The sequence below is a fragment of the Tauraco erythrolophus genome, chromosome 8 (genome assembly GCF_009769465.1).
Source record: "Tauraco erythrolophus isolate bTauEry1 chromosome 8, bTauEry1.pri, whole genome shotgun sequence".
Lineage (NCBI taxonomy): Eukaryota > Metazoa > Chordata > Aves > Musophagiformes > Musophagidae > Tauraco > Tauraco erythrolophus.
Genome location: NC_141472.1, coordinates 6,689,255 through 6,705,951, shown reverse-complemented (window position 1 = coordinate 6,705,951; position 16,697 = coordinate 6,689,255). Strand labels below are relative to the sequence as shown.

Below are 16,697 nucleotides of genomic sequence, written 5' to 3'. Positions count from 1 at the left end.
TCTCCTGTTCTTTTCCCTGCCTCAGCGAAGAAAAGGCTGGGTAGGACTTGAGCTGTTGAGAATGGGATAACACACATACTTTCTGCATCCTGAGATACTGGTGCTCTGGTTACCCGGGACATAGAGAAGGCTGAGGTACTCAATGAATTTTTTGCCTCAGTCTTCACCGGTAAAGCCTCTTGTCTTACCACCCAAGCTGTGGAAAGAACTAGCAGGGACTGTGAAGATGAACCACCGCCCACTGTACTTGAAGAGCAGGTTCGGGAACATCTGAGGAACTTGAAGGTGCACAAGTCCATGGGACCTGATGAGATCCATCCACGGGTCCTGAAGGAACTGGCGGATGAAGTTGCCAAGCCACTGGCCATTGTATTCGAGAAGTCGTGGCGGTCTGGCGAGGTCCCCGATGACTGGAAGAGAGGGAACATAACCCCCATTTTTAAAAAGGGGAACAAGGAGGACCCGGGCAACTACAGGCCGGTCAGCCTCACCTCTGTGCCTGGCAAGGTCATGGAGCAGATTCTCCTGGGAACCATGCTAAGGCACATGGAGAGCAAGGAGGTGGTGGGTGACAGCCAACATGGCTTCACCAAAGGCAGATCGTGCCTGACCAACTTGGTGGCCTTTTATGATGGGGTGACAGCATCGGTGGACAAGGGTCGACCAACGGATGTCATCTACCTGGACTTGTGCAAAAGCTTTTGACACTGTCCCGCACGACATTCTTCTCTCTAAACTAGAGAGGCATGGGTTTGATGGATGGACCACTCGGTGGATAAGGAATTGGCTCAATGGCCGCACTCAGAGAGTAGTGGTCAACGGCTCGATGTCCAAGTGGAGACCGGTCACAAGTGGCGTCCCTCAGGGGTCCGTCTTGGGCCCGGCCCTCTTCAACATCTTTGTCGGTGACGTGGACAGTGGCATGGAGTGCACCCTCAGCAAGTTCGCCGATGACACCAAGCTGTGTGGTGCCTGTCGACACGCTGGAAGGGAGGGATGCCATCCAGAGGGACCTTGACAGGCTGGAGAGGTGGGCCCGTACCAACCTCATAAAGTTCAACCAGGCCAAATGCAAGGTCCTACATCTGGGTCATGGCAATCCCAGGCACAAATACAGACTGGGCGGAGAATGGATCGAGAGCAGCCCTGAGGAGAAGGACTTGGGAGTACTGGTGGACGAGAAGCTCAATATGAGCCGGCAATGTGCTCTTGCGGCCCAGAAGGCCAACCGCGTCCTGGGCTGCATCAAGAGGAGCGTGGCCAGCAGGTCGAGGGAGGTGATTCTCCCCCTCTACTCTGCCCTTGTGAGACCTCACTTGGAGTATTGTGTCCAGTTCTGGAGTCCCCAACATAAGAAGGACATGGACCAGTTGGAGAGGGTCCAGAGGAGGGCCACGAAGATGATTAGAGGGCTGGAGCACCTTTCCTATGAGGACAGGCTGAAAGAGTTGGGGCTGTTCAGCCTGGAGAAGAGGAGGCTCCGGGGTGACCTTATAGCGGTCTTCCAGTACCTCAAGGGGGCTACAAGAAAGATGGGGAGAGGCTGTTCAGGAGGGCCAGTTGTGATAGGACAAGGGGTAATGGTTTTAAATAGAGGGAGGTAGGTTCAGGTTGGATATTAGGAAAAAATTTTTTACCATGAGAGTGGTAGAACACTGGAACAGGTTGCCCAGAGAGGTGGTGGATGCTCCATCCCTGGAGACGTTCAAGGCCCGGTTGTACGAGGCCCTGAGCAACCTGATCTGGTTGGAGATATCCCTGTTCCTTGCAGGGGGGTTGGACTAGATGACCTTTGAAGGTCCCTTCCAGCCCTAACCATTCTATGATTCTATGATTCTATGATTCTCTATGGGATGAGGGATGCTATGCCATGACGTGATGGTTTTAAATGGCTCCCATCTTCTTTTTTTGAAGCCTTTTCATAACACAGGCCAGTGAGCCAAGCACTGTAGACAGGACTTCATCAGCAGGGCCAGGCAATAACAACACATTTGTTCTTCCCACGGTGGCTCCCTGTTCATAGGAGCTGAATGCTCTGATTGTAGAGGAGTTGGCTCTGGCAAAGATTAGGCTTTTTTGGCTGGAAAAATCAATGCTCTGTTTTCAGAAGGTTTCTCCAGAAATCACATGTTTCTACAGAATACCCAGAATTGAGCCAAAGATTTGAAAGGAAACAATTCAGACAGAGAGAGGTTATCCGTAACCTGATGTAAAGGCAGCTGCCAGGTCAGTGCTCCGGTCTTTGCACCATTTCTGCCTTGCCAGGGGTGGGAGGGGAGCTCCACTCCACCTGCAGCCACCTCTGGCCCATCAGTCCAGGTTTCACTGAGGCACACAATTTCCACAAAAGTATATGGAGCAGGAGCAAAAATCTCGGGGTCTTCAGTGCCTTGCTGAAACCTGGCCTTAAATGAAAGATCAGTTATTTTTTTAATTCAATGTGCTGGGTGAAGAAAATTATTTTTTTTTTTTCCTCAAATGTTCTCAGCCCGCTGCTCTGCATTAGCAGGGAACAGAGCAGGGGATGGGGAATCAGCAAGCAAGACAAGGTGAGAGGGCAAGACAGGATCCATGCCGCATCCCAGTGCCATTCCCCCAGTGGCTCCAGCCCCAGGCACCACTATGAAGCTCGCAGCAAGCACATCCCTTTTCTGGCTAAGGTCATAACTCTCCTTTATCTGCCCTAAAGCTCTTCATAAGCCGGGAATGCTTTTTTCCATAGGCTTGCTGGAGCACAGTGCATCATAAACCTGCACATCTGTAATTCATGAAGGGAACCTGGATCCCACATGCTGTCTCTCTGTAACCAGATCCTCTCTTCCTGAAGGCTAGCAAGGAGCATTCAGGAGCTATGGCTCTGGGAAGAGGGTGAGCACAGCCCCAAGGGTCTCCAGCACTGCCTGCTCATGTGGCCACCCATTCTCCAGTGTCCCTGGCAGGACTAGGCACAGCACCCGGCTGGTAGCAGGGATGAACAGGTCAAACAGCTGCACATTTCTGCTTCACAGCTTAATCAGAGCCCTTGGCGGGGAAAATATTGACAATCACAATGACATCTGTGGTCCTGCCACCGGACAGGCACAGCACCCGCTTCTGGACAGAATGATTCCCCATGAACCTCTTGAACATCCTGGGTGGTGTGCTTCCATAAGAGATGCTTGAAATGCAAGATATGAATACACACAGCTGGTTTCTCCTGATGCAAACCTATGGCCTCCCCTTTTGGAGGCTTTCCATCTGTGTGGCGATTGGAGGCAAAGGGAAATAAAAATCCCAGCCATAAATGGAAACATTTGCAAGGAAGGGGGTAAGAGCAGCTGCCAAGTTACAGTTACTGCAGTATGACTAAGCAGCAACATCAGCACAAAATGTTGTACTTTCTGTAAGCTGCTGCTTTTTCACACAGACAAAAACCATGCAGCTCCCCTCGCCGCTCCTCCACCATCCCCAGCTACAGCTTGGTGAGGAGAAACATGAAGACACCGGGAGCTAGTGAGCAACAGAGTGCCTGGCTCCTGAAGCTGGGCTCCAGCTCTGCAGCAGATGTGGTCCCAAATCCAATAGGATTACCTGGAAATAAGAAGTCAGGAACCATTTCAGACTTTATAAACCTTACACCCCACTTTCTGAGTCTCTTCTCAGCCAAGGTGATGCACTAAAGAGGGGAGAAGATCCCTCTTTAATTTTCCTCTGCCTCATGTGATTCCTTGGGATTGCAGACTGCTTTGCTCTGAAGCCATGATTAGCTCAGGGACCTGCAGAGAGGCAGAGCAGATGACATTCTGTTGCCTGGAGCGAAATGGGGACCAGCAGAATCATAGTTGAAGGATTGAGCCTGGCAGATCATCCAATCCAAACCCCCTGGCTCTAGCAGGGTCAGTCAGAGCAGGCTGCCCAGGACAGTGTCCGGTTGAATTTTGAGTATTTCCGCAGATTGAGATTACACAACATCCCTGGGCAACTGGTTTCCATGTCTGACCACCCTCACAGTTAAAAAAATGGTTCCTTGTGTTCAGGCGGAATTTCATGTGTTTCAATTTGCGCCTGTACCTCTTGTCCTGTCACTGGGCATCACTTCTTCATTCCCTCTCTGTCAGGTATTTATACCCCAAGTCTAAACATTCCCAGCTCTCTCAGCCTCGCCCTATATGAGAGATGCTCCAATCCCTTCGTCATCTTGGTGGCCCTTTGTTGGACCTTCTCCAGTATGTCCATCTCTCTCTTGTACTGGGGAGCCCAACACTGGAGACAGCAATCCAGATGTAGCCTCAGCAGTGCTGAGCAGAGGGGAAGCATCACCTCCCTTGACCTGCAGACATCAGTCTTCCTAATGCAGCCAAGGACACCGTTCACCTTCTTGGCTGCAAGGGCACATTGCTGGCTCACTGCCTTCATCACATCATGCTGGGCAACTTTCAAGCCAGAACTGGTATTTACTTCATGATATAGACCTAATTCTGGGAGAAAATATCTAGGTTGGAACAGAAGATGAACAAAAATATTCAACAAGGCCAAGTGTAAGGTCCTGCACGTGGGTCGGGGCAATCCCAAGCACAAGTACAGGCTGGGCGGAGAATGGATTGAGAGCAGCCCTGAGGAAAAGGACTTGGGAGTGCTGGTGGGTGATAAGCTCAACATGAGCCGGCAATGTACGCTGGCAGCCCAGAAAGCCAACCATATCCTGGGCTGCATCAAAAGGAGCGTGGGCAGCAGGTCGAGGGAGGGGATTCTGCCCCTCTACTCTGTTCTCATGAAACCCCACCTGGAATACTGTGTCCAGCTCTGCAGTCCCCAGCACAAGAAGGACATGGAGCTACTGGAGTGAGTCCAGAGGAGGGCCATGAAGATGATCCGAGGGCTGGAGCACCTCTGCTATGGAGACAGGCTGAGAGAGTTGGGGCTGTTCAGCCTGGAGAAGAGAAGGCTCCGGGGTGATCTTATCGCAGCCTTCCAGTACTTAAAGGGGGCCTACAGGAAAGCTGCTAAGGGGCTTTTTACAAGGGCGTGTAGTGACAGGACAGGGGGCAATGGATTTAAACTGAAAGAGGGAAGATTTCGATTAGATCTAAGGAAGAAATTTTTCACTCAGAGGGTGGTGAGGCAGTGGAACAGGTTGCCCAGAGAAGTTGTAGATGCCCCATCCCTGGAAGTGTTCAAGGCCAGGTTAGATGAGGCTTTGGGCAACCTGGTGTAGTGGAGGGTTTCCCTGCCCATGGCAGGGGGGTTGGAACTAGATGATGAAGCCAGCGAGTCGGCTTTGTCGGAGGCCCAGCTGAAGTGTATGTACACCAACGCACGCAGCATGGGAAATAAACAGGATGAGCTGGAGATGCGTGCACATGAGCAGGGCTACGACCTTATTGGCATCATGGAGACGTGGTGGGACGACTCCTATGACTGGAGTGTCAACATGGAGGGGTATAAGCTTTTTAGAAAGGACAGGAAGGGGAGACGAGGAGGGGGTGTCACTCTACGTCAGCAACCGGCTGGAGTGCGTGGAGCTTCGCCTGGGTTTGGAGGAGGAGCTGACAGAGAGCTTATGGGTCAAGATTAGAGGATGGGGATGGATAGGCGATGTTACGGTAGGGGTCTGTTACAGGCCACCTGGCCAGGAGGACAGAGCAGATGAGGCGCTTTATAGCCAGATAGGAGCAGCCTCGCGGTCACAAGCCCTGGTCCTCATGGGGGACTTCAACCACCCTGACATCTGTTGGAGAGACAATACGGCAGGGCACAGGCAGTCCAGGAGGTTCCTGGAATGCGTGGATGACAACTTCCTCCTGCAGGTGATAGAGGAGCCGACAAGGAGGGGTGCCATGCTCGACCTTGTGCTCACCAACAGGGAGGGACTGGTGGGCAATGTGAAATTTAAGGACAGCCTTGGCTGCAGTGACCACGACACAGTGGAGTTCAAGATCCATGGGGCAGCAAGGAAACTATACAGCAAGCTCTGTGCCCTAGACTTCAAGAAGGCGGACTTCGGCCTCTTCAAGGACCTGATGGGCAAAGTGCTGTAGGAGGCAGCCCTGGAGGGACGAGGGGCCCAGGAAAGTTGGTCCACATTCAAGGAGCACCTCCTCCAAGCTCAGCAGAGGTGCATCCCGATGAAGAACAAGTCGGGCAAAAAGACCAGGAAGCCCGCGTGGATGAGCAAGGAGCTCCTGGACCAACTGAAAATGAAGAGGTTAGCCTATAGAGGGTGGAAGCGGAGACAGATAGCCTGGGAGGAATACAGAGAAGCTGTACGAGTGACCAGGGATCAGGTGAGGAAGGCTAAAGCCCTGAAGGAATTAAATTTGGCAAGGGATATAAAAAGCAATAACAAAAGCTTCTATAGGTATGTAGGGGACAAAAGGAAGTCCAAGGAGAACGTAGGCCCCCTCCGGAAGGATACTGGTGCTCTGGTTACCCGGGACATAGAGAAGGCTGAGTTACTCAATGACTTTTTTGCCTCAGTTTTCACTGATAAAGCCTCTTGTCTTACCACCCAAGCTGTGGAAAGAACTAGCAGGGACTGTGAGGATGAACCACCGCCCACTGTACTTGAAGAGCAGGTTCGAGAACATCTGAGGAACTGAAGGTGCACAAGTCCATGGGACCTGATGAGATCCATCCACGGGTCCTGAAGGAACTGGCGGATGAAGTTGCCAAGCCACTGGCCATTGTATTTGAGAAGTCGTGGCGGTCTGGCGAGGTCCCCGATGACTGGAAGAGAGGGAACATAACCCCCATTTTTAAAAAGGGGAACAAGGAGGACCTGGGCAACTACAGGCCGGTCAGCCTCACCTCTGTGCCTGGCAAGGTCATGGAGCAGATTCTCCTGGGAACCATGCTAAGGCACATGGAGAGCAAGGAGGTGGTGGGTGACAGCCAACATGGCTTCACCAAAGGCAGATCGTGCCTGACCAACTTGGTGGCCTTTTACGATGGGGTGACAGCATCGGTGGACAAGGGTCGACCAACGGATATCATCTACCTGGACTTGTGCAAAGCTTTTGACACTGTCCCGCACGACATTCTTCTCTCTAAACTAGAGAGGCATGGGTTTGATGGATGGACCACTCGGTGGATAAGGAATTGGCTCAATGGCCGCACTCAGAGAGTAGTGGTCAACGGCTCGATGTCCAAGTGGAGACCGGTCACAAGTGGCGTCCCTCAGGGGTCCGTCTTGGGCCCGGCCCTCTTCAACATCTTTGTCGGTGACGTGGACAGTGGCATGGAGTGCACCCTCAGCAAGTTCGCCGATGACACCAAGCTGTGTGGTGCTGTCGACACGCTGGAAGGGAGGGATGCCATCCAGAGGGACCTCAACAGGCTGGAGAGGTGGGCCCGTGTCAACCTCATAAAGTTCAACCAGGCCAAATGCAATGTCCTACATCTGGGTCGTGGCAATCCCAGGCACAAATACAGACTGGGTGGTGAATGGATCGAGAGCAGCCCTGAGGAGAAGGACTTGGGAGTACTGGTGGACGAGAAGCTCAATATGAGCCGGCAATGTGCTCTTGCGGCCCAGAAGGCCAACCGCATCCTGGGCGGCATCAAGAGGAGCGTGGCCAGCAGGTCAAGAGAGGTGATTCTTCCCCTCTACTCTGCCCTTGTGAGACCTCACCTGGAGTACTGCGTCCAGTTCTGGAGCCCCCAACATAAGAAGGACATGGACCAGTTGGAGAGGGTCCAGAGGAGGGCCACGAAGATGATAAGAGGGCTGGAGCACCTTTCCTATGAGGACAGGCTGAAAGAGTTGGGGCTGTTCAGCCTGGAGAAGAGGAGGCTCCGGGGTGACCTTATAGCGGTCTTCCAGTACCTCAAGGGGGCCTACAGGAAAGATGGGGAGAGGCTGTTCAGGAGGGCCTGTTGTGATAGGACAAGGGGTAATGGTTTAAAATAGAGGGAGGTAGGTTCAGGTTGGATATTAGGAAAAAATTTTTACCATGAGAGTGGTAGAACACTGGAACAGGTTGCCCAGAGAGGTGGTGGATGCTCCATCCCTGGAGACGTGCAAGGCCAGGTTGGACGAGGCCCTGAGCAACCTGATCTAGTTGGAGATATCCCTGTTCCTTGCAGGGGGGTTGGACTAGATGACCTTTGAAGGTCCCTTCCAGCCCTAACCATTCTATGATTCTATGATTCTATGATCTTTGAGGTCCCTTCCAACTCTAACCATTCTATGATTTTATGATTCTATGATTCTATGATTCAGATATAGAAAAATTATTTTCAATTCAGCAGTGAGTTCCTTACAACAGCCTATTTAAACCACTTGCTTACTCAATTTCTCCCAACATATCAGTAAAAACTATGAAGCCCTTATTCCTCGAATGATTATTTAACGTATAAGACTACATTTCAAATATTTTAATAGAATTAAAGGGACTCTTTGGACTGTTTTGATGCAAATGTCCTGGAAAAAATGTGTAAAGTAATAAATCTGGTTTTACTAACGCAGCACATATGTCCTTTCCAGTGGCTAACAAGCAACCACTCATTTAAGCGCAATAAGAAAACAGAGTTTGTGGGTCAACTAGTACTTCAGTGCCATTTTTGCAACTGCGCAGTGAACACATGCTTCTAATTTGACTGTCAAAATCAACGGAGTGTAAAAAACCTGCAGATATAATGGTCACAGGCTTGATTCAACTATCTGAGCTTATGAAAAATTGCACAAAACCACATGATGACACTGTGCAAGAGCTGAAGGGTAGTATCTGCTCTTGGGATCTTCAACAGCCATGCACTTCAGCCACCATGACCTCCTTCATAACCAGTGGAGATAAATGGGACTTATATGGACCAGTTTGTCACCCTCTGACCTGACTGATAGGGCTCAGGTTAATTTTACTACAGATGTGTTTGTTTCTTATTCCTACTATGAAGAGGTTTTAAATGATTAGCTTAGACTGAGGTGTCTTCACTGAAAATAGCTCAAGCTATAGGAAATGAATACCCCAAAAAAAGGCTTATAAAAGAAGGCATCTGGCCTGGTAGTGATATACAGCATTCAGCCAACATAGGCATCTTGGAAGGCTGCTCCCACGCTCCATGCACAATAGTGAGAGAGCAGAAAACATTAAGCCCAAAGTGTGTCTGAACAGAAACTTGACTTTTTTTGCACATCACTGCCCTTGCCTTGCACGCCCTGCATACTCAGGATGTTTTTTACAGAATTCCTTGCACACGGGAATCAAGGGAGAGAGGTTCAGTTCCTACATCTCCTACAGCTTTGAGTAATGGTCTTGGGCAAAGTCTTAATTTCTTTGTTTTGCAACTCTCTGCCAGCGAACTAGCTCCCATAATATTTTTCTAGCTCTTTCCTTTACATAATAACCCACCAGACATCACAGGCAACAAATATTATACAAACATCGTTGTCGACCAGAGTATTTTCAGTATCTTCTGACATTACCTGTAGACCAGGCACGAGACAATCAGAAATGGATTTTCTGATTTCAGAGCAGAAGCGTTTGAATCGTGCAATGCCTCCCTAACCCTGTGCGGATACAAAGCTGTCATATCCGTCTTGGCTATGCAGGCCAGACACTGCTGTGTTACAGTTTCTCACACCAAACTACCTTCTCTTGCAAATTCCCTTCCCTACACCAAAGAGGATACAGAAAAGCTTCCCAGATAGCATGCTTTCTGCCTTCCCTGCTTGAGTGGTACCTGTCTTGAGTCTATCAGAAAGCCCTCATAGCAGCTTGTCATCAGCTGGATGAGACAAGGGATGTGGGATGTGGCAATGCCTATGTTCTGTTGACTCACCGTTCAGTTGTGCAGCATCTACCAGCAGAGTATTTCTCAGCCAAGTCTTGCCACATGCACGAGGGCTTCCCAGGCCCTGCGTAAAATGTATAAAAATGTGAACCCAAGGAACCCTAAATTTTCAGGAAATCCCAAATCCCCTTTGCGAAGAGTGGAGCCACTTAATTTGGGTTTGATATCGCTGAATTTCCAGCGCACACCCACTTGCAAACAGCCAGCTTGGACAGCAAAAGGGACAGTGTTGGCTAGATGATGAGACATCAGCTGAAACTGGAAACTGCATGGACCCTGAAACTCTTGGCCAGATTGCACAAGCTTGAAGCACATGCGATCCCAGAGCAATATCACCATCTTTGCATGCAGCTCTTCTCCTGCACCATGGAGAGCATGTGGTCTTCCAACATCCAGCATGGATCTTCCCATGGGCTGGGACCTGTGAGACCCAGTGATGTTGCAGAGGGAAATTACGCAAGGCTGGTCTGCTCCTGCCTTGCTTTGCGAGGTAGTAAAGAACACTTCCAGCAGGACCCTGCTGTGCCCTGGGGCAACGTTTGGGTTGCATCCTTGGGCTGCTGTTGGGACAGCTGGTTTTGAGTGCAGTAATCTGCCACATGTTCTCATTTCCCCTGCACGCCAAAGCCCTTTTGACACACTTTTCAAAGGAACAGCGGAGCTCCAGATGGGACTCATCCAGCTGCCCTTGGCTGCATCTTGTTAAGTACATGCCCAGAGCTTCCACGCTAGACTCTCAGAGCCAGGAAAAGCTGCAGTCTGCTTCTCGTGGCCCAAGCTTTATCCAGGACAGGCTTGCCGTAGAAAATCAACATGCTGGTTTTAAAAGCTGCCTTTGAAAGACTTCAAGTACCTCAAGTCCCATGGAAAATACTGTATGCAACTGTGTTTAGCTCTCACATTAACCAAGACATAATTTTATGTGCAGGGATAAGTTTATCACCAGAGATATCACCAAATCACCATCATCAGAAATCCAGAGCTCTCAGAAACACTCTGGGCTGAATTTCCCATTTAGGCAGAAATAAGTACGACTCAGACGAAGGAGCAAATGCTTTGCAGCTTTTGAGGGTTTGGTTTCTTTCAGGGCAAGAGAGGGATTTGCAGGGATTTCAGAAGCTATAGACAAGTGCTTTGAGCTAATATCCATGTTTATGAAGGTTTGAACTACTTTCTAGAACTGAGCCAGGAAAGAAACACCAGCCAGGGTCTGACAGATACGCCTTTTCTCTGTACTTTTGGAGTAGTGAAAAACTGTGATATCTAGATGCTGACCCTGCATGCTTATTCCTGCCCTAATTGCTTTCTCTTCAGCCATGAAAAATGCTAGTTGAGGGGTATGGGATTTGGTTGAGGTAGAAGAAAAGACATACAGAAGAAAACTTTAGGATCCTAAAGCAACCTTAGGATCATGTTTAGGATCACGTTACACCAGGTTTGTGCCATGCAGAAAACCCAGCTTTCAAAATGGGCTGCTCCAGACCCACACAGTCTGCAGTCTGTCTTTCCACTGGCTCTGGCCATCAGCTGTCTCAGGCCAGAACTGGGGCAACAGTAGCACAGGCAAAGGGGGCTGCAGGCTCCTTGCTTGCCTGCAATATCTATTGCAAGACTTATCTTCCAGCTGCTGGCTGACCTCCATGGGCAAGATCCTCCTGCTGCCAGGGCTAGCCAGGACCTGCTGGATATGCCTCAAACATGGTATGAGGTCACATAACCTAGAGCCAGGCATCTGATGTCCAGTTTGATTCAGTCTGATTGCAGGAGATGCATTTGTGACATCGTAGAAATCCTTTTCTGGCTTGCAGCAGCATCTGAGGTTTAAGACGCCAGTAGGAGTTAATCCTCCAGTACTAACACAAGACAAGCTCGTTTCTGGAAACTCGGAAGAACATCAGAGAACCATTTCCCTCCATGCATTGGACAAGGAGCAATTAACAAGGAAGCTACCTACTTTCAGAGATTCTCGGCCTGGCAGCCAACAGGGAGCATCCTCAGTGAAAGGAAAAAATGAAGTGGTACCAGGGATGATTCTGAGATCATCCCTGCAAAGGACAGGCTTTTCCAGGGATGGAGCTTGAAAGACAAGGTTCAGTAAGATGTGGGGCTTTGCTGTTCCACAAGAGATGCTTGATGAGGCCCAGGTAGGTAGCTGCTGATGCCTGTCCCAGCCAGTCTATGAAACACATCAGTCTTTCACATCAGTTTTCGTTCCACATCTCCCTGAGGGGTCAGAGTACAGACTGGTGTGCTTAGGAAGCACAAAACCTGGTAAGTTGCTGAAATTACTGCGAAGCTTTGGGGGCTCTCACATGCTGATGTAAAAACTGTGTAGACGTGTATATTTTGTTCTGTTTCATGCAGAGTTCGTCCTCTTTGCAGAGGCTTTTGGGGCCATTGGTAGTGATGCTCCATGCCATAGCAGCCTGCGGTCCTTTTCCCGTGGGAAGAGCAGTACACTCTGCTCCGATGGGTGGGAGAGGGAGCACTGGAAGACACGGGCCACTGCAAAACTGAAACACCAGGCTGGTCATTTTGAAGCTTCATCAGGAAGCACGAAGTCCACTGATGGCTTGCGATCCTCAGCTTCTGGGCTCCACCATCCCTGCGTGCCACTGCAGCAGCCAGACTTGCCTGAACATTGCTGTGCACATCTGAGGGAAGGGGGTACGGCAAGGTCTGGCAGGCTGTCTCTCCTCCTCAGTTTTATTCTGTGGAAGGATGCTATTTATTTCTTTTCATCAAACATTGGTCAGTTGCCGAAGGAGCTGCGCCGGAGCAGGACCGACCCGCTGCAGAGCGGCACATCTCGGCACACACACGGGCTTTTCTCGAAAAGTCGGGAGACGCCGACGGAGTGAAGGGACCGCCCCCCAGGAGCCGGCAGCTCTCGCGGGAGACACCGACGTGTCCTGGGCGTTGCCAGGGCAACAGCGGTCCCGCCCACCCCTATAAAAACCCGCCCAGGGAGCGCGAGCGACCAGGAGCGGCGACCAGGGCGTGGTGTGAGAGAAGGGCGCCGTCAGTCAGGCTGCGGCTCGAGAGGGCGGTTTAGTTGTCAGCTGCCACCTTCTCAGAAAAACTCAGCCATGGTGACCACCCGGTGGAAGGCGAAGACCTCCACACCTGGCAAGAGGGATGTGGGAGCACAGACAGAGCTCCCACGGAGGGATGTGGCTGTCCAGGTCTTGGGCTGTATGGAGTGTCTGAGCCTCTCCATGGTAAGTGGTGAGAACAGCTGTGTGAGGTGTGACCAGGTGGAAGATCTGCTTATCACGGTTGCAGAGCTGCGGGGGGAAGTAGAAAGGTTGAGAAGTATCAAGGTGCCTGAGAAAGAGAAAGATGGGAGGTGTCGGGCACTGCCTGACCTGAAGCAAGAACATAAAGAGGAAGACCCAGAAAAGGCAACCCAAAACAAAGGGCATTCTGATTCCGCACCCCACATGGCAGAAGACAGTAAGTCAAAGGTGAGCCACGAATGGAAAGAAGTCTGTGCTTGGGGCAACAGGCGACCCCCCTGGTCCTTGCCTACTTTAGCTCCCCAGGCGCCCCTGAACAACAGGTATGAGGCTGTGGAGGTGGAAGGCCCGTCGATGGATGGTGAAGCTGAGGGACCATCTGCACTGGAGGTGTCACCAGGGTCAGAGAGGACTACCCATTGTATCAAGACCGCCTCCGCAGGGAAGAAAAGAAGGGTAGTAGTTATAGGCAACTCCCATCTGAAGGGGACAGAAGGTCCAATATGTCGGGCTGACCCTGCTCTGAGGGAAGTCTGCTGCCTCACTGGCGCCCGGGTTAAAGACGTCGCCAGGAAACTTCCTAGCCTGGTACAGCCCACAGACTACTATCCTTTACTACTCTTCCATGTGGGTGGAGACGAAACTGAAACACAGAGTCCACGGTCGATCAAGAGGGATTTCAGGACCCTGGGACAGCTGGTAAGAAGATCTGGGGCACAGGTAATCTTTTCATCCATCCTTCCAGTTGCAAGCAATGACACTGGAAGAAGCAAGTCCATTCAATCAATTAATAAGTGGCTCCGCGGCTGGTGTCATTGCGACAATTTTGGCTTCTTTGACAATGGCATGGGTCACATGGCACCAGGCCTACTGGCACCAGATAGAACTTGTCTTTCTCAGAGGGGAACGAGGGTCTTAGCGCAACAGCTAGCAGGGCTCATTGACAGGGCTTTAAACTAGATTCGAAGGGGGAGGGGGATAATATCAAGAATGATAAAGATATGCTGGAAGTACCTGTAGAACAGAAGAAGGGAATTCCAGCTGCTCCAGCCAGGAAGTCAGATTCATCTGGGGCTCAACTTAAATGCCTTTATGTCAATTGCGCACAGCATGGGGAATAAGCAAGAGGAGTTAGAGGTGTGTGCACGCCTGTCGGGATATGATCTTATTGGCATCACGGAGACGTGGTGGGATGAATCCTATGACTGGAGTGTCAGAATAGAAGGGTACAGGCTCTTTAGGAAGGATAGGCAGGGGAGAAGAGGAGGAGGAGGAGGAGTTGCCCTCTATGTCAAGGACCAGCTAGAGTGCATGGAGCTGCACCTGGGGACGAATGAGGTCCTGACTGAGAGTTTATGGGTTAGGATTAAAGGGAGAGCAGGGACAGGGGACGTAGTAGTAGGGGTCTGCTACAGACCACCTGACCAGGAAGACTGGGTGGATGAGGCCCTCTACAGACAAATAGGAGCTGCCTCACGTTCACGAGCTCTGGTCCTCATGGGGGACTTCAACCACCCTGATATCTGTTGGAAGGACAACACAGCAGGGCATAGGCAATCCAGGAGGTTCCTGGAATGCATGGATGATAACTTCCTTCTCCAAGTGGTAGAGGAACCAACGAGGAGAGGTGCTACGCTGGACCTTGTTCTCACGAACAATGAAGGGCTGGTGGGGAACGTGACGCTCAAGGACAGCCCTGGCTGCAGCGATCATGAAATGGTAGAATTCAAGGTACTTAGAGAAGCAAGGAGGGTGCATAGCAGGCTCACCACCCTGGATTTCAGGAGAGCAGGCTTTGGCCTCTTCAGGGATCTCCTTGCTAGAGTACAATGGGAAGAGGCCCTGGAGGGAAGAGGGGCACAAGAAAGGTGGATAATATTCAAGGATCACCTCCTCCAAGCTCAGGAGTGGTGCATCCCAACAAAGAGAAAGTCAGGTAGGAACACCAGGAGGCCCGCATGGATGAACAAGGAGATCCTGGACCAACTCGGACACAAAAAGAAGGCCTATAGGGGGTGGAAGCAAGGACAGGCAGCCTGGGAAGAATACAGAGAGATTGTCCGAGCAACCAGAGATCAGGTTAGGAAAGCTAAAGCCCTGATAGAGTTAAATCTGGCCAGGGACATCAAGGGCAACAAGAAAAACTTCTATAGGCATGTCAGAGATAAAAAGAGATCTAGGGAAGATGTAGGCCCTCTCCGGAAGGAAACGGGAGACCTGGCTGCCTGCGATATGGAGAAGGCTGAGGTTCTCCATGACTTCTTTGCCTCAGTCTTCACTGGCAAGAGCTCCAGTGGCACAGCCCAAGTCACAGAAGGCAAAGGCAGGGACTGTGAGAATGAAGAACCGCCCACTGTAGGAGAAGATCAGGTCCGAGACCATCTTAAGAACTTGAAGGTGGACAAGTCCATGGGACCATGACGAGGTGCATCTGTGGGTCCTGAGGGAACTGGCAGATGAAGTTGCTAAGCCACTATCCATCATATTTCAGAAGTCGTAGGCAATCTGGTGAAGTTCCCACTGACTGGAAGAGGGGAAACATAGCCCCCATGTTTAAAAAGGGGAAAAAATGAAGACCCAGGGAACTACGGGCCAGTCAGTCTCACCTCTGTGCCTGGCAAGATCATGGAGCAGATCCTCCTGGCGACTATGCTAAGGCACATAAAAATAAGGAGGTGATTGGTGACAGTCAACATGGCTTCACTAAGGGCAAATCCTGCCTGACTAATTTGGTGACCTTCTATGATGAGGTTACAGCATTGATGGATAGGGGAAGAGCAACTGACATCATCTACCTGGACTTATCCAAAGCATTTGATACTGTCCCACACTGACATCCTTGTCTCTAAACTGGAAAGACATGGTTTTGATGGATGGACCACTCGGTGGATAAGGAATTGGCTGGATGGTCGCACTCAAAGAGTTGTGGTGCAACTGGTTCAATGTCCACGTGGAGGCCTGCGACGAGTGGTGTTCCTCAGGGGTCAGTACTGGGACCAGTGCTATTTAACATCTTGTTGGAGACATGGACAGTGGGATCGAGTGCACCCTCAGCAAGTTTGCAGATGACATCAAGTTGTGTGGTGTTGCTGGACACGCTGGAGGGAAGGGATGCCATCCAGAGGGACCTTGACAGGCTGAGAGGTGGGCCTGTGAGAACCTCATGAAGTTCAACAAGGCCAAGTGTAAGGTCCTGCACGTGGGTCGGGGCAATCCCAAGCACAATTACAGGCTGGGCGGAGAATGGATTGAGAGCAGCCGTGAGGAAAAGGACTTGGGAGTGCTGGTGGGTGAGAAGCTCAACATGAGCCGGCAATGTGCGCTGGCAGCCCAGAAAGCAAATCGTATCCTGGGCTGTATCAAAAGGAGTGTGGCCAGCAGGTCGAGGCGAAGTGATTCTGCCCCTCTACTCTGCTCTTGTGAGGCCCCACCTAGAATACTGTGTTCAGCTCTGGAGTCCCCAACACTAAGAAGGACATGGAGCTACTGGAACGAGTCCAGAGGAGGGCCACGAAGATGATCAGAGGGCTGGAAGCACCTCTGCTATGAGACAGGCTGAAGAGTTGGGGCTGTTCAGCCTGGAGAAGAGAAGGCTCCGAGGTGATCTTATAGCAGCTTTCCAGTACCTAAAGGGGGCCTGCAGGAAAGCTGGAGAGGGACTTTTTACTAGGGTGTGTAGTGATAGGA

At 50.9% G+C, this 16,697-nt stretch overlaps 1 protein-coding gene across 1 annotated transcript; it reads left to right on the top strand.

Annotated features, from left to right (window-relative positions):
* The first annotated feature begins 13,214 nt into the window (after positions 1-13,214).
* On the top strand, positions 13,215-13,970 carry LOC147528310 (uncharacterized). Its single transcript, XM_086615856.1, has one exon. It carries the CDS (start codon positions 13,215-13,217, stop codon positions 13,968-13,970), a length of 756 nt encoding a protein of 251 aa, XP_086471982.1.
* Positions 13,971-16,697: the final 2,727 nt, after the last annotated feature.

Coding starts and splice junctions, on each gene's coding strand:
- LOC147528310 (XM_086615856.1), top strand. CDS start 13,215: ATGGCAGAAGACAGTAAGTCAAAGGTGAGCCACGAATGGAAAGAAGTC.